Source organism: Nomia melanderi, chromosome 6 (genome assembly GCF_051020985.1).
Source record: "Nomia melanderi isolate GNS246 chromosome 6, iyNomMela1, whole genome shotgun sequence".
In the NCBI taxonomy this organism is placed as follows: Eukaryota; Metazoa; Arthropoda; class Insecta; order Hymenoptera; family Halictidae; genus Nomia; species Nomia melanderi.
This window is the reverse complement of record NC_135004.1, coordinates 10,650,918-10,670,187: the sequence shown is the minus strand read 5'-3', so window position 1 is coordinate 10,670,187 and position 19,270 is coordinate 10,650,918. Positions and strand designations below refer to the sequence as shown.

General features: G+C 33.4%; 1 protein-coding gene across 8 annotated transcripts in view; it reads left to right on the top strand.

Annotated features, from left to right (window-relative positions):
• Ipk1 (Inositol phosphate kinase 1) overlaps positions 1–19,270 on the top strand; it is a 276,465-nt gene that overhangs the window by 174,958 nt on the left and 82,237 nt on the right. For 5 of the 8 annotated variants that reach the window (XM_076368289.1, XM_031978694.2, XM_031978696.2 and 2 more), the window contains one exon: positions 9,184–9,262. The exons of the other annotated variants lie outside the window; for them this stretch is intronic. In XM_076368289.1, coding sequence (XP_076224404.1) covers positions 9,184–9,262 — 79 coding nt within the window. The remainder of the gene's footprint in view (positions 1–9,183; positions 9,263–19,270) is intronic. 8 annotated transcript variants of the gene reach the window in all.

Sequence of the window (19,270 nt, the reverse complement as noted above, 5' to 3'; positions counted from 1 at the left end):
GAATCTGTCACGATATTATAAGTCGAGAGATTAATATTAGTGTCCCGTTAGAAATAGGATGATCTTAAATTTAAATTTACATTAATTCAAGATTAGAATTAAGAGCTTGCCCTATAACCACGGAAATTAAAGGGTTTGAAATGCGAAAAGAATTTCCAGTATCTGTACTATTAATTAGTATTCCTTGTAATCACTTGAATTTCTATTGTGGATCAATAACAACTGACGATCGTAAAAGATCATTCGTAATTGAATCAAATATTACATCTGAATCAGCAGTGATATTTAATCCAATTACACGTAGCTCGCCTCTGACGCGTGGCGATATCCATGGGTGATCTCGATCGTTGTTTTCACATGTAACAGGAAGAGGAAATGAAATTCGTTAAGGAGGTGGTGCTAGATCTCAGGTACACGCTTGTTTCTTGCGCGATGAAGATGGGATAAGGTGGTGTGATTCGAATGCCTTGAAGAGTTTGTTCGGTGTGACAGTTACGATGCAATTAAAAAAAGAGAAAGGCGGTGATATAAAAATCTGTGTATTTTTAATAATACTCTTAAGTAAAAGCATTTATTTAATATAAAATAGTAATTTCAATATAAAATAGTATTTCAATCGAAGAGCTTTAAAATAGAAATAGAAGGCTTAGAAACAGTTAAAGAAAGAATAGTTGATTTTTATGAAAAGTATTTAATCCTTCGACTTGTAAAATTTTTATATTCCTTTGGTTCTAGATCGAATAATTATTTATTACACGTGTTTACAAAATTCTACATTAATCGAGATTTCACAGATACCGAGCAATTGCAAAAATTCCGTTTCCAGAAGAATGCCTTCCAAGTTTTTCGCAGTTGTGTATTATGTAAAAAGTCAAATAAATTTACAGTAAACAGCTATCGCAGAGCTGCACAGCGCACCTTTCTCTTCCTTGTAGAGACGGTCTAAAAGCATTTTAGCTTTTCTTCGAGCAATTGTTTCCTCTTTTGTCACTGGTTCGTGTTTTCTCTCGACACCCATAATTCTTTTGCAGTCTCTTACGTTCGATGGTAATACTCGTAGCAATTGGTTCTTAGCAACAATTCCCATTGTTTCGAGTATCCTTAACGTGGAGAAACAGCCCTCATAAAAATTGCTACTGCTAAATAATTTGCAGTTCGAGCATTTTTAACAGGGCAATATAAATTTTTCAGTGCGAAACATGATAATAAACTGTTGGAAGTTTCGTTATTCTTGTGCTGGCTGTTTGTGCTTGAACATTGCTCCAATAAAAGTTGCTGATAAATCATTATATAATACATTGTCTTAAGAACCTTTAAGATGTTAATTTGCAAATTACAGTAACTTAATTTTACAATTGACTGAATCAGTTTGATAAATACTCTGATTAATCGAATAATTAACTTTTTAATTTTTTCTCTGAGCTATAAATACTTCAATTTAAAACACAATACTCTGAAACTGTAATTTTAATTTCAAGAAAAAGTTAAAATTAGATTTTGTTGTTAATTTCCACTTTTTAACAAGACTGATGTCTTTTTTACAATTATTAAAAACATAATAGATGTTTCTTTGAGGAATCATTAAAAAAATTGATTTAGTAATACGCAAACTGAATTGTAAATCAATAGATGAAATCAAAAGCTATGAAATCACAGGAACTGCTTTCTTTTCGGCATTATAATCTCAATTTTAAAGAACAGCGAGAATTAGTTGTCTTTATTTTTCTCGTTTTAAAATATTTCGGCCTTTTTGTAAAAACCATTTTACAAAAATGGAACTACTTTCTTCTCAGTATTATAATCTCAATCTTAAGAAACGACTACGTTAGCAGTCTGTTTTTATTTGTCGGTCGTCCAAATACTTCGACCTCTTCGTAAAAACTATGAAATCACGGGGACTACTTTCTTTGCGGCATTATAATCTCAATTTTCAGAAACAGCAAGAATTGGATTTTATTTTCCACTCGTTAGAGTACTTTGACCTTTTCGAGGAAGCCGAAGAATCGTAGGAACTACTTCCCATTGAAACCGAGATACAATCTGAAAACAGGAAGACAACACCCATGAGAAGTGCCAGTTTGAATTTTTCCTTGTTTTCCCCGCGTTCGCGGCAATTGACCGCATCCCCTCGTGCCTGCATCCTATCTCTCCGTATCGTCGTTCCCAAGTCGCTGACATTTTCATACGCGTAATTTTTTCCCTCCTTCCGATTCGCCTTGTCCCCGTTTGCGTGGCCGTTGTGTTGTTTACTTACGAGAGAATAACATTTCGTTTTTTTTTATCCAGTAACGACTAGTCCCTCGGTTGCTCCGTCGAGCTGTGAGGCTCGGAAAGGTCAGGCGCTCAGAAGTTTCAGTTCTTACAGCGGTAATTGACATTCGAAATTGGTAAAACGTTTCCGCTCCCCGTGTTTGACGAAACGGTCATTAATAATCGTCGAAATGTTTGAAAATAGTAGATAAAGCAATATTCGTAGTTCAGGATTTTATTTGTAGCTAGTTTATTTTTATTTTATGCTTATGCTTATAAACAATATCATTTAACACACTCAGTGCCACGCGTACCATATATGTTTGTATGGAAATATTTTTAAGGGACACATGATCACGGATAGCGGTACACGTTGCAAAGCAGCGAAGACGTAAAGAATCAATATGAGAATACATAAAAATGATCAAAAACTTGAATATAACTTAATATTTTATTGGTAAAATCAGTACAGTTCATAAGTGAAATATAACCGAAATTCCCGATGGCACGGAACGTGTTAACCTTTATTCTTAAAAAAAGTTCCACTCAATTTTCGTTTGAAACTAGAAATTGGTGAATAAAAAGATCGAAGTTGGTAGGAGCAATCCACGAACTTGAAAGTTACATTTTATAAAACTTGTACGTCTTATAAAACAACGATTAGGATTTTACAAAAGAATTTCCTTTCATTTCCTGTAGATCGCGGAAAAGGACATATATTAGATTCAAGAAACACTTCCGTTTACCTCAATTTTGAAAAACAAAATGTGCGAAGCCGCAGTACTTATTGCGCGATCCAATAGTATTCGTTGATCGTACATCGACGTTTCGTCGAGCCAGTTACCATTGAATTCTACACATCAAAGCAATATCGACTTTTCGGTCGACCTAATGCGTAAACACCTAAAAACACAATGGAAACCAGAAAATGTTTTAGTTTTATTAGTGGATGAGTCATACGCGACGAGCACGCAAAAGCACCAGGTACGGTTGGGCTATCCGTCTCCCTCGTTCCCATGGAACTATCCAATTCGCTCTCTTTGTCGAGCGATCCAGGCAAGGGAGTCAGCCGACCATAGGATAATTGGATCCCCCGTTTCGAAACACATTCGCTGCCGCTGAATTGCGAATGACTCCATTTTTCTCTTTGAAGAGTCACTGTCTCTTGTGATACAATTAATTCGGATATATTGTTTAACTTCTTACTCTATGATTGATTTTTTAACACGTTGACTGCCACGGTGGTCACCGATGACCGGAGCTTCCAAATTACTCGAAAACAATTGTAATTCGTACGATAACTGTGGTTGAATGAAAATGCTTAATTACGCGAATAACTTGATCATAGTGTAACCTAATAATTGTGTATCAAATAATTGATAATTGTTCCTTTTTGTTTTTACTACAAAGGAATAAGCGATACGTAAAACGCTGAAGTTTTTCGTGGCAGTCAATGTGTTAATTATGATCGATACAACTACTTTAATAATTGATTGGGAAAAGAAAAGTTTTGATGCTCATTCTATGTCTACGTTTATCCCAAAGGAGAAGGATTTATAATAGAAAAATAGTATTTAATCTATATCCAAGAAAAATAAATAAATAAGATAAGAAATGTAGTTAACTAGGACAACCGAGTGTTTAACATGATTAACATTTAATTCTTATAAAAATGGTAACAATAGATATTTTTCGGCTCCTGCATATATTAACTCCTTGGCGTTTTATTTACCTTCGCTCGTGTATGTTCATTTGAAGATAATAAATTGATAATAGCAAAATAGGTATGGCAAGGGGTTAATTATAATATTAACACTAAAACTACCGAGTAATTTGAGCGACTTATTTCCAAGTTTTTATAAAAATTAGAACAATACGTTTCATGAGATTCGAAGAGTCTGCTAGTCTCATGTCTGTACAAATACATCAATTTAATTTAAAATCTCTCGCAGAAACAGCTTCATAATTGAAAAACTTGCAAGATAAAAATTCTGAAATGGATCAGTTTAACTCGTCTGGTAGTTTTAGCGTTAACCCTTTCAGTGCTATTTGTAAATGCTAAAATTCTTTCGAAAATTGCCATGCAGTTACCGAGAAATGCTTAGCTTCCGGAAGATTATATAAAATTTTTACTATTTACGTCAATGTGCTAAAACGTTTACAAGGTACAGTAAACATTTTCATCTCCTGGGTGTTATTTGCAGAAATTTTCAGGCACTCTAAGGGTTAAAGTGAAATTATTTATTTTCCAGATCATTTCGAATATTTAACGCTCACAAGATATCAATGATTGAGAAAACCGCACCGATTAAATTTTCAATCAATCATTTCAACGACCACCGTCGATAACACATTTTGGCAGTAGTGTCTGCGAAAGAAATCCGAATTCAACGACGTCCACCTAGATTCCTGAAATGTATCGCTTTGCGTACCGTCGAGAAACGGCTTCGCAACTTCGTCGAAACAAAAGGCGCGTGTCTGCGAGCCTAGTTTCCACTGGCAGGACGGTGCACCGACCGTGTCCCACTATTACGAAGCCGCAATTTCCACTCGCGAAACTGTGACGCACCGTGCTCGTCGCGACTGTGCACCACGCTAACTCCTGACTATTAAAGATAAGTAGATCCGAGGTACGATTAATCGACGCGTTTCGGACGTTCCGTGGCGTTTCTGGGCTTCCCGCGATACTGGAACGCTTCGAGCCTTCGTCTATGATGGCTGGTCAAATCCGGCGTGTCCACAGGAACCTAACATTAACACTAAAACTACCAGACGGGTCAAAATGACCCATTCCTGGTTCCTTCTTCTTGTAATTATTAAAAAGATAACAAATGTTTTTCTGAGAAATTATTAGAGAAATTAGTTTCGTAATGAGCAAACTGAATTGTAAATCATTTAAAGTTTCAATAGATGCACTCTTGTAGTTTCTATACACAAAGTTCAAAATGTCAATTTATCTGCTCGGTTTTAGTGTTAAGTCCCAGTGATCTATTAATAGATTATCTCACTCTAAATTGTTACAGACAATTTATTTGTTAATAAATAATGTATCTAATGATTAGGATGAATATGAGTTAGTATTTAGAATGAATAAATTGAATCAGACGTTATTTCCAGATAAAATTTATACTTCATTTGAAGTTTTGAAAATTTATAAAATGCTCTATGATTGCACTGCTGCGAGAAGTTATTTATAAAATGTGAAATAACAATGTTAAAATTTTTGTATTCTAAAAATTTACAAATGTCATAAATCCATAGAAGTTCACTATGTAGTAATGGTTCTGAAAGTTCCAACAAAAAGAGTGATCAAATACATGATTGGATAAATCTTGCGAATCATTTCTTCTTGAGTATGATTATTTCATTTAGACAAGTCACGGATAATCTCATGAATATTGCTTTCTAACGTGAATGCATTATTATTTTATTAAGAATTTCATTGCTTATTAAAAATCATGCAGTCCCGTGGCTGGGGTTCTGATCCATTTTTGTTTACAGTAATTATGTGGATTATCATGTATATCGAATCTAATATTCCAATAAAAGTATGCTTGAAGGAAAAATGATGTTTCCTGGTTTACTCGAATCAATTGGGAACTGTCAGTTGCTGTCGGCGGTTTTATACAATTTTACAACTTACGTTGGATAACCAGCCTTCTAAGTCATTAAAAGAACTAGCAAAACTACTTTCCCTGTACCGCCACTGTGTAAACCATTATTATACAGGGTGAGTCACCTATGAGTGGAACATAACGTGTCCCGTTGTTTTCAGCGTCAGAACAAAATTACCAAGAACAAATTGTACTTCTACCAATAACATATTATTGTAAGGAAGATTCTTTTTGAAATCGTAGTTCCTGAAATTTTAAGATCATTAATATTCTTTCAAGGCAATACAAAATTTGATTCAATATATCGTAGTGAATGTTCAGATAATTTACAGTTATTTTTACACTATTGTAATTTGATTTACAATGATCAAGTATTAACACAAATCAGATTTTCTTGTGAAATTATATATTTTGTATAATATATCGCTTTTTTGTTATTTTGAGATAATTGTACAATAATAATAAATAATACAAAATATATGAGGGTCAGTTGTTAGCAAAACTTAAACATTGGTAAATTTAGTATTTTGCAGTATAATTAATTGTTATTTTCTTTCCAACTTCTATTGTTTTGATTACTCTTTTTAAGTATAAAATATATTAGGTTTTCGTTTGCTTGTTGTTATTTATATTTATTGTACAGCAACGTAACGGCAATAAAGAACAATATGTTATGCTACTGTAGCAGTTACTGATTAGATTCAGTTTTTTTGTTTCGTAATTATTGAATATTCGAAATGATTTTGAAAATAAAATAATCTATTGTTACAATTTTTATAGGAATTACATATGAATCATATTACGTTCTTGGTAGTTCTAGTGTTAATTTGGTCTTAAACTGTTTTTTTCCAGCGTTTTTACCCTTTCTCAGCTTGGACAAGTAACTTTACGGCACACTTTGATATATTTCATTTCAACTTTCTAATGAAATGACAGTCGCTACAATAATAAACCTATTCGCCATCTTGGATGAGACTCTTGCAAGTAAGAACCTTAATTATGCGACTCGAATTGAAGTCGTAAAATGCATTTTTGCAGGATAATTGTGGAGGGTCTAGTATTACTATCTATAAAATATTATATGTGGTTGCTCAATCTTTAATTATATCTTTCAAGTTGTCGAGCAGCTACACCTGATATTTTATTAGCAGTAACAGCGGTTTCAGCACTATTATCCTACGAAAACGTATTAAAATCCGAGTCATCAAATTGGGACACCGTTTTTTGTTTAGCATACATCATTGAATATATGTCAAGCTTTCACATAATTTTGTAATATATCTTATTACATGACAATTGGTCTTTGTAAATAAATACCTAATAAACATCTTCTGATCCTTCTGATTGTTAAGAAATGAATTCTTACAAAATATGTTTTAGCTAACACCAAGCATTATCATTATAATCAATACTACAGCTTTTTTAACATGGTGTATTTGATATTTATACTACGAATAGTATTTTTGTGTATTTTTATCAGTAAATTGTTAGTGTATTTATATACATATTTATTATAACATATATTATAATATATACTACAATAATTATTTAATAAAATGTTTTAAATATATTTAAAATATTATATAGTAAAATATAAAATATAAAATATAAATAGTAAAATATCAATGAAATTTTATTGAATCAAAAAGTATTGACCTTATATTTTCCTCGGAATGTTATATCGTTTACTAAGGATAGAAAAAAATGTTATTAATTTTTTTTTATATGAATTTTACGAACGACTTTAATAATGTCGACAAAAGATTAAGCGTTGGCGTTGAGGATCACTGGCAGTATTTCGTGTCTCGCGGAACTGCTTCATTTCCTCAATCGAAAATGAAATCTCTAGTAGCTTTCTTTGGTGCATTTCATACAAACATCGTCTGTTCTATCCTGTAATATCTTTAGATTTTGTCTGAAACTCTTGGTTTTCGAAATAAACTGAAAAAAATATCAAAAATGTGAAACTAGCATGAGTGTCTCGTATTCTTTAAAAACTGTTAAAACAATGTTTACATATTATAACGCAATTTTGTAGGTATAACTTTCGTAAAAATATTGTAATTAGTGTATAAATAATTTTGATACCAAGATATTAATAGTCTTCACTACAAGCATCTTGAATCGATATTTCACTTTCTCATATACAACAAAATACGAACGCTTCACATAATGCTTTATTTTCATAAAATAATTTTCCATTATTTTGTGTTCAACAAAAATTTTCATCTACAAAATTCATGCCTCTCCGTGTAGAGATGGAAAACAGTTATCAAATCATGTGACATATTTTAAATGAAGAAATAGATTATTTTCCAAATAAATCATTAGTCTATCTAATAAAATCATTGTTCAAGTAAATACTTACCTTTTCCCTACATTTACTGACAAACCATTCCGTTCGAACCAACGAAAAATAGCACCACTGAAAAGTGATATGTATATTTTACCGAGCTGTCCGTAGTTTCAGAAAAAGCGTATTAATTCTAATAACACCCTCCGGACACGCTTATTTTCCAAGGCATTCCTTAATGACGCAAAGGAAAACTGCAAGGTATTTTAAGAGAGTTAAAATTCATGTTGAACAGCGCTGTGAGTGGTACCGTAAATCGTATTCCCGATTGAACGAAAGCTAGGCCCATTATCCATTATACAGTTTCGCGTTCGATACGTCGTTGTCGGTCACCGTTAAACGTCCCGACGAAGAAACTCGGCAAAAAGAAAAAGACGACAGTCGCTTGTGTAACTTACAATTCGGCGTTACGTCACTTTCGCTAGAGCCGATCCGTCGAAAAGCTTATTGAAAAGTACGGATTACGCAATCCGTATTACCAATCGAACGTAATAATAGGTCTTTTTTCGTATGGATTACGTAATCGGTTACGTAAATATTGTTATCACTTAATCGAATGACAGTGGTGTTTCTTGAACTGTTTCGCCGCCGGGTGATTTTGATTTCTTTGTTTTCGGTGGTTTCGTTTTTGAATTTCCTTTTGAAATTTACGTTTTAACATTAAAACTACCAGATCTCCTTTTACAATTATTGAGATAATAATAGATGCTTCTGTAAGAAATTTCTAAAGAAACCTTATTTTACTGTAAAAACTTCCGCATTTCGAAATGCAGAAACATAATTCGAATTGTTTCCTTTGTTTTTAATATGTATTTCATCTCTACAACTCGAATTCAGAAGGAGACCAACCTCTACAAGTCGAAATTCGCATTTACACGTAGTCTCAAATTCTTTAAGAAATCCTTAAAAATCGAATTTCGTTTGTTAAACCTATTTCATTAAAAAATCTTCTCCTTTTACTTGCAGTTCGACTTCACGACTTGCATCGTGGTTCAACTGTATTTCCGATCCCGCACGTCAAATGTTTCCTGTAACGAGGATAGAGGTAAGAAAGCCAGATGTCTTAGACCACTTTCCTCAAAAGACTTTCACTTCGTGTAACCATCGAATGATTGATGCGTGAATGTCGCTTCAATTCAGTAAAAAACTTAGTATACAGTGTTCTTGTAACACTAGATTTATGAACATTAATTATGCACTTCATTCTATTGTTCCTAGAAAAGTTAGATGTTCATTGATGTAGGTCATAAAAATTCGTGCTTCAGAAACAAAGAATTAGTATACGTATTCGTGTAATTGCATCAATCAAAATTTGCACCAACTGTTATGAAATAATTTTTATGAAATTTAACCCTTTGCACTCAAGGGTTCCGTTGCAGAGCCATTTAAAATTTGTCATTACAAACTGTAAAATTTTCTCATTAAATATATTATAACATTTATATCTATAATCGATAGAAAACAGTAAGATACATCTATGACTTTTATTTTCATGCGCGTATTGTTTATTTATATGTTAATACGCTTTTTCTATTAAAATTACTTCGAGTTGCTGGTAATGTCAATGAGAAACAGCTTCGAGTGCAAAGAGTTAATATCTAACGGGTTCCATAGGTCTAGTGTTAACTACTTGCTCTATGATTTTGTCCTCATCTCTGATTGATACGACTACTATGTCATTAATAATTTATTGGAAAAGGACAAATTGTAGTCATATTCTATGTCTACGTTTGCTCTTAAGCATAATAATTGATTACAGAAGGATACTATTTACTTTGAATTCGAATGAATCGTGTAATATTTATGTTTGATGAATCATGCTGAATATCTTCACTACCGTTACTGAAGTTAACCCGTTTGGTTCACTGTAATAATAACTTAGAGCTTTGATGTTTAAAATTGAAAGCTGCAAATGAATAATTTAATTATTCGAATAATAAAAGATTGATATGTGCTTTTCCTTTTTCCTAGTATTTAAGACTTCGATGCTTAATTGACCTATTTACGGAAACAGTTTTTAGAAGTTCGAAAAGTTTTCGACCGTAAAGAGTTAAGAATTCTTAGTTGGGAGTAATCCTTTTTTTCGAAGTTTATTCGGGTTCGAAAAGAACTGTCGGGTTTCCTTCGATCTTCTATTTCGAAGAGGAAATCTTATTTGATGGAGTATGCGTCATTTTGATTAATGACTGCACGTACCGCGGAAATATTAGCCGCGTTATTATTGAGAGCAACTACTAAATATAGCAGTGGGTAGTCATTTGTGATTTTTAATAGTTTATGATCTAACCTTTCGCAATTTCCGTTGTATTTAATTGTAATATTATAATTATACCATGTATGAACATAATTTCAGTGCTTTTTGAGGTGGTTTGAAATTAGTAAAGTGCCATATTAAACGAACGTTTGAATTAAAAAGTGATTTTCTCGAGCAATTTTTAATCTTACTCATTTCAGCTTTTTAATAGAAATATTTAAATACTCTTCAATTTTATGTATTTATGGACATATATATTTGTCTTTAAACATTTAAATATTTAATATCTATGATTATAGTATTTTAAATATTCATATTCAAATATTTAAATATTTTAAATATCTATTTATGAATGGAGAAAAACCATTTTTAATTGGCAAATTACTCAATTGTATCTTGTAAATATGAACGTCTAATATAGTTGACGTTTCGTGTTATTTCCGTTTGAATGCCTTTTGGTAGACAACACATTTTTCCGGTCCGAGGGGATTCAGACGACGTTGAACAATATGAATATTAAATTGTATCTGACGAAATCTCGGCACGTGTGTCGTCAATAATTTGTAAAAAAAAATCACCTTCCAAACATCATAAATTACGTGAATCGCACAGGTGTTGCGTTTCACGAATCAGATTTATAAACCTCCTTACTATCCATGTTATTTCAGTTATTATTTATTACAGTTCAAAGACAATTACCAAGAAAAAAGTTATCGTGATCTGTTACGATTATAAAGACATTTAAATTAATATTTTTCCATAACAAAAGGACAAACATGATACAATAATATTAAAAATCTTCAAATTTTACTTTCTTGCGGGTTGTATAACAACGATAAATATTTTACAACTGTAATGTATCGTTTTTTGCACAAAACATTATAATCTAAGACATAAAGATCAACAGTTTTAAGGGAGAATATATTTTATTTGAATTCTTATAATTCTCTACGATTTGATTAGGTATAATATGAACATTATATTTTCAATTAATCATAGATTTTATTATGTTATAAATATACAAGGAATTTATTCATGCGAATTGTTTGGACTTTACATTTTTGAGGTTCATCGTTTGGCGTTGAATTGTCGCAAAAGCTTTTTCCACAAGAAAATGTAAAGATCAAGAAAACTTTCTAGATTCATAACAAACGCGAGAAGACAGTATGCTTACGTACGAATGAGACGTACGGTTACGTACGTGTATTTCCGTTTTTGAGGAGAAAACTTTTCGGCTGTCCGCGAAAGTTCGTCCTCATACATGTTATTTCCTTCTTTCCTTTTTTGTTCTGCCTTGCGTATGTTTTTACGGGTACTCGTTTTCAGCGATATCGACTCGTGATACACGTAACTTATATATAATGTAGACGTGTTCAGAATATTATAATTAGCTTGTAGACTCTTTATGGAAATATTTATAACAATACTTATAGGAAATTTCAATATCCATACGAAAATTAAAGTACAATCCTTAATGAAGATTAAATAAACTTTTTATTTGTACTCACATAAACTCTTCAATAGAAAATGCAGATTCATCCTAAAAACTGTTCACCATTTTACAAATTGAAGCTTCTTTTTCAAAATATTAACAGCTACTAATCGCGTATTCATTTCTGTGCTGTTTAAATCTCGCTTAATTGTGCGTTTGACACATCTAAATACAAAATTTTCATTAATATTGCATCATATTTCTCCTCTTTGTTATAGGAAAATAATTTTTCTATAAGATCTCTCTTTTTCTTAAAGATTCCAGCGCGATAATTATAGTCTCGATTGCTTACATATAATCGTATCGCCAAGTAGCAAATTAGTACTGAAAACGAGACAAGAAATAAAAGCTGACAAACAAGACTAAAGTGCCAACTCTCGTGCAACAAACGGTACCATCTCACCGAATTCCGTTTCACTTGCGTCCTTCATTTCGCGACTCGAATAACACGACGTCGAAACAAAGGCGTCACTGTTGCCATGACTACCGAGCGCCGCGAGTGGCCGTCTCCCCTCGCCCCTCTCCCCTGAAAACTCGTCGGAGCTCGGCCGAGACGCGAGAGCTGCGCTGTAGTGTATCGTCTCGCTTTCTTTCTCTAGAAACTGACGTAACGAGCATGCACACGGTTTTTAACGAAACGGAATCGGATTTGCCGTGATCCGCCGGGGGGGATTACCGCCATCATCATTACGCTCGGATGTGCCGTCTTTAATCCGGCATTAAAACACTTCCTACACCGGCCGCTCGTCCCCCTTTCTATCATCCCGGCGCCCAATTCGTCGCGAACGGCCGCGAGTCCGGTACACACTCCCACTAGCTGGAAAGTTTCTGCTTCGTTTTTCGTTCCTTTTACGGCGATGCGTTGCCGCATTTCACTTGGCGCAACGAGTCACCGGCGTCGAGGGAGAGTTCCCGCGCCGCCGTTGGCCATTAGGATTCGCCATTAAAATTAGTCGGGCTGGCTTTTTATCCGGACGAAACATTAATTGAATATTTATTCTAACAATGCCCGATATTTATCGCCTTGACGACCGGGCGAGAACGCCTAATACGGTCTATCGAAGTCGGAATCGTTCAATTAAAGGGTAATTGATACGATACCCGGGTCCAATTAGTACCTTGTTACACAGAAAATCGTCATGCTTCAGCCGGGATAAGTTAGAATTGTTGAACCCTGCGGAATGCTTATCGCGATTGGGAAATCAAGGACTTAAGAAAGAGTATTGAAAAGTTTGATGACTTGGGAAAGAAGGCGAAGAGAAGATATTCCTTTGTTTAACCCTCCGTAGGCCCATGTAACTTTAAAGTTACATATCAGTATATTGGCATCTTGTTGATTTATTTCATTTTGCACTCGAAGCGGCGAGTAAAATTAAATAATCAGTTAACTGAAACTTTTATACGCTCAGGCGTGAAAGTTTAACGTCATTGTAACTGGAAAGTTACAGAATATATTCGTTCGATGAAATTATTGAAACTATTGAATACATTGATAATTCGCATTCATATGTGGGTATTTATTAATTTTGTTATAATCGTGAACCAAAATTCGGCCCATAGAGGGTTAAGATAGTTTTCCTTTTTTTGTATTCGACGTTTATGAAAACAAGTGTGAGTGGCTGTTGCTTAGAAACAGACGAGACATTACTTTTATATAGTTACTATATACAAATTTTAATGTTTGTAATTTCTATTTGTTAATATAAAATTAATAAAAATTAGGAAAATTAATGTATTCAGACAGCCAATTATATTTTCGTTCGGAGTACTTTAAATTGGCTGTAGAAGCTTTTTATCAAATTCGTTCCATCCAGCTTGCGATTTAAAATTGTTTTAATCATGAAAATTAAAATATTAATTAGCCAGAAGGATTAACAAAATGTCTTGATCCATTACTTTGCAATTTTTCTTGTTGGTAAGAGTAACTTCATGATTCATCATTTTCTGTAGGAGTAAATATACCTAGGGTCAAATTCTCACATGAGCAAACGTGCATTACTTTAATTCATGTGAACTGAATAATATCTATACTCATTAAGTTCACTGTGAAGTCTTCATTATGAGTACGACTCGACAGCATAAGCGAAGTTTTCTAGCTGTCAGGCAATTTCAAATGTTCGTGGTACCTATGTGTACCATTCGGGATGAAAGGGTTAATATTTAAATCTTTGAGTGATAAAATTTCGTATGTTAAGTGACAATCGCGTACTTCCGATTAACACGTTGACTGCCACGAAAAATAGCGTTTTATGTTCACTTATTCTTTCTATAGCAAAGATACAAAGCAAGAATTATTAATTCTTTGGTATGAAAATTCTTATATTACCCTATTATCTAGTTATTTACGTCACGGAAAATTTATATTCGAAAGCAATTATCTTCCAAGTCATAATTATTTTCTTGTAATTTGAAAGCTCCAGTCGTCGGTGACCGCGTGACAGTCAAAGTGTTAAGTCGATAGTGCACAAAATAAAAGGATAATCAAGATAAACTCTAGGAACACGTGTCAAGAATAATATAAGAGAATTCGAGTAATCCGATGAGGATTCTTTTGTAGAAAGCTAAGAACCTCCCAGTTGCATGAAATTCTTCTAGTTCCTCTGAAAACTACAAAGTTCATCGTAACTCTTGAATCAGCGATTTCACGTGGCCACGGAAACTTCTGAATTTATAATAAATGTGGCCCGTGCAGCCGAGAAATATGGGACACTCCGTCATCGGAGCGCGTTTAGGCGGCAGGCTTCGGTTACTTGCGCGCAAGATTTATGGCAGGGTGAGGTCTGAATTTCACTTTGCCCGTCTGGACATTAGCATTACTAAGCGACACGCCAGACACTGCCCAGGTGGTCTTTAACAAGAAACCGAGGAAAAAAGTAATGTTTAAAGACAGATGCATTAGCGATTATTGCAGCCCCTATTCACGCTGCATCCCGTTGTAAATTTCCGGCCATTTGGTGACTGAAAGCTAACGTTCAATATTGTACGCCCGGCCAATTTTCCCGTTGCCAGCGCGTGCGGTGTTCTACCGAAAGCTGCCCATCACAATGTCTCTTTCAGTTTCGATGATACAAATAACGTGCTATCCTTTAACACGTTGACTGCCAAATAAACACTCATCGGAATACCTATGTGGTGAAAATAATTTTCTTAATAAAGTAGAAACTAAAAGGTCAAGATTCTTTATAACGACTGCTCTGTAGTCCCTCTTATATCTCACACATGCAACAAAATTCGGTTCGTTCGAAACGTCACCGACAAAATTAATGTTTGAGTTTATGTAAAAAATGGTGTCATCTGAATTCGGGTGACGTGCAGTCAAAGTGTTAATCCCTTTTCTTGTAGAATTCGACAAATCTGAATGTTGTTAATTTTTATATGATATTTATTATATTTATCATATTTATCGTATTTATTACACTTACTAATATAAATTAAATATTACTTTACTGTTATCAATTGTTATCCGTAGAGGAAATGTAGACCTAGAATAAAAATCAAATCTTTTTTCTAAGAAATCTTGTAAGTAAGGATAAAGTTGTTTTATCTATTATATTGTGTAATCGTAGAACAAGGGATTAATTTCTTCTTATAATTGGTTTGCTTCTTCTTTATTATCAATTAAAGTTTTCTAATTCAAACATGTTTTTTTCGTATTGCATTAAAAACTGAAAAATATTTTCATATTTTTTACAAAGGTTTGTGTATGTGTTACCTTATTATAAATTTTTTAACTGAGTGGTTCGTAGACGATTTGTTTTCTAAATTGATTTTTATATTTTTTACCGAATACTTTTTCACTGAGGAATAATTACCTGAGACATTGCAAATAATACATTTATGATGATAGATACACACCTATACATCATGAATTGCGGAATTATAGCAGATAGTTTTTTTTCAAAGAAATGAATGCACAAATACGAGTAGTTTATTCGTGATATAATTGTTGGATTGTCCGTCGTGATCGAAAATTAAAGTATTCACGCGATTGCGTAACAAGTGGATCTAAAGTCGTATGAGAAAAAGGAATATGCGATTTCGATGTATGACAAATGATCGGAACCAGTTTAGAGTCGCAGAATACTTCATGGTAATGCGTTTGAAACACCGTACAATGCGTTACTTAACAGGATAATAATAAAAAAATGAATGTAACACATGCATACATTATAATAGCTTAAAGATAAATGACTTTAAACAAATTACATATTAATACAAATAAGATATTTATGTTAAAATTCTTTTAAATGATTGACTTGGTGCCATAATTTTCTGTATAATTTTTATATTATTATCGGTATTGTTTAATCATAAACACATATATTAATTTTCATTTAGGGTAGACTGAGGCGAATCGGATCAGTTTAGATTTGACAGTGAAAAGCTAATAGTTAAAACTGAGAATGAACAATTTCTTTCATAAATTTCTCATAAATAAACATTCAGCTTCAATATCAATAAAAGAAACTTTTGAAAACTTAAAAATCTTTATTTTGTAAGCAAAAACTGAGAAATACTCGATCTGCTCCAAATTGGAAGTAAATTAAATTTCTGTAACGATATAATAAATGTAAGTTAAAAGTTTTGTTTCAAAATAAAAATATTGAGAAGTATTTCTAAATTTAACAATTTTTCAAATTTGCTTTACTCTGAGGCTAACACATTGTACGCCGGCTAAATTTCAGCTACTAAAAATGCGAGCGTCATTGATTATATTGATTTATCTTTAAACATCAATCAAACCGAAATTTGTGACATAGAACAAAGAATAAGGAATTCGATTTTGTAATTTTACTTTGGATTTGCGTTATACACATCTAAAATGTTGCATTAATGCAGTATTAGCAAATAGACAGACTGAAAATGTTAATAAATCTTGAATTTTACTTTTTCGAATTTCCCATCATGTAGTTTGAGGTTTGAAGTTGCGCGTGTTCTTCGGTTGCGATGAAAATAATTCGCGTCGCCGCGGCGACGGCGATAAAGTGCGAATGGTTAAGTAAAGAATTGATTTCTTACGCGAAGTATCTTCGCACGTTGGAAGTAGCATGAAGGATTAGTTGGAATGTTATTGCGGTTTTTATTTCACTCTGTTTTGCGCAACGTGCTCACTGGAACCGTTCCGGTTGCGTTAGTTTGTCAATGCGTGCCGTTGCGTTCAATCATGTTCTGTTTATTTTTATCCGTACTCAGAACTGCGTGTGTTCGTAACAGACTTAGCGTTATGAATGTCATGTATATTAATGTCCACCTTTATAATGTTTCTGTTCGAAAGGATTAACATATTTAAATGGTTTCGTAGTAATAAGAACGAATGCAAAGTAACGTCTGAGACATAATGAGATATGAAACGACAATAATAAACAGATTTGTGTTAGATACTACTTGGCCATCTTTGAAAACTGTTGCTTGAGATTTGAATAGAGACGTCGATGTTCACAGATTTATTATTGTACTTCTTATCTTTAAAAATTCAGATCAATGAAACTCTTTTTGATCTAAAATATAGATAAAGTATGGAAAATATAAATCTCCTATATTTTCTATAGATCACGATCTATGCCTTAACCAGTTAACTGCGTTTGACGAGAATATATGTCATCTTAAAGCTTGAAATGATAGTAACTCTTTCAACGATGAATTATTTATTTGTTCAGATGAATATGTAATTCTTCTTTGCTTTGCTTTGGTTTTTCATGAATATATGCCTTTGGCATACGCGTTTGCCAACTACACGCTTCATTTTTTGATTTTCCTACGCGCGAAATCAGAGATTTTTCAAACTAAATTCCACAGTTAACTAGTTAACTTCTTAAGTGACAAAAACTGTATTACTTCTTTCCATTTTTACATCAAAATTCGAAATACTGCGATCGTTCCATTTCTCCATTTCCAAGGAGGCAATGGCAAAGATAAAAATAAACAATTACATGGACAACAAGTGAATAAACTAAATTTAATTTTACCGATAGGTTGTCATATTTCGAAAAAATTTGGTAAAATCATCTTAAAGCTCTTCTTAACTCTGTGTAGGCCCATATAACTTTGAAGTCATATGTCAGTATATTGGCATCTTGTTGATATATTTCATTTTGCACTCAAAGTGGTGAATAAAATGAAGTAATCAGTTAACGTAAGCTTTCATACACTCAGGCCTGAAAGTTTGTCATTGTAACTTGATAGTTATAAAATATATTCGTTTGATGAGATTATTGAAACTATCGAATACATTGTTAACTCGTATTCATATGTGGATATTTATTAATTTTGTACTGCATAGATTGTGTTACAATTATGAACAAAAATTCGGTCCATAGAGGGTTAAGTTATGTTATTTCACCTAACAAAATATCCGATCGAACCGCTGGTGGCAGAATCATCTAAGCCGATCACGCTTCGCGGTCCACCCTGTATATTAAGACTTATTTCGACATTGCCGGAGCCCTCTGAACAGTCTTTTTCATTAGTAACGGGTCTTAAATGTTAATGGACGTTTAAGGTCATTAAATTTCCAACAAGCCTGAAATATTAACGGCGCATTAATAACTATCTATCGATTTTATATTTCGCAGTGGGTAAGTACACGTAGAGGATCCACGGTAATGGCAGCGACGCGTCCGCGGCTCTAACGGATTCGCCGTCGCCCGTTTCAAAACGAAACCCCCTGATTAAAGTTATCGATTGCGCCGCGAAAGGAGAGAGGCAGGCCTTCCTTTCCCGGCGTCCGTTGCTCCTTCTGCTCCTTTTATCGTGGAATTGCCAGCCTCTTCTCGCGTCTTTTCCGTGGCGCGCACTCTCTTCGGTGCATTGTCACTTCGTCGAGGGTACTTTACCTTTTGCGGAGTCGTTTGCGCACGTAGCCGCGACGTTCGAGGGCTAGCGAAGAAATGGCGTCTCGCGGACCCGGCCTGTCATCGACGAGCACCGTTTCGGACACCATTGTTACGTGCATGTTCCTTTTAGGCAGCGTTTGCGAGTAAATGCCAGTGGGTTGTTTTTTTTATTGTCTATCTTTAAATTTATTAGCATAAAGATTAATAGTATGTCTAATATTTTAAAAGGATTATTAATGAAATCAGTAATTGTGAATACTTAGTAGCAAGTAAATTGTAATAGATTGTCTTCTTAGTAGTAATCATTGAATGAATAAATTCAATTATTAATAGTATTTTCAATATTTAACTATTAAGAGAATTATTAATAAAACTAGTAGTTAGAAAGAATCAATAGATTATTAGAGATATTTCATGTAGTTTCCAATTTTGTTATGTAACTTGAGACATATGGAGTTGAAAAAAAGTTTACTT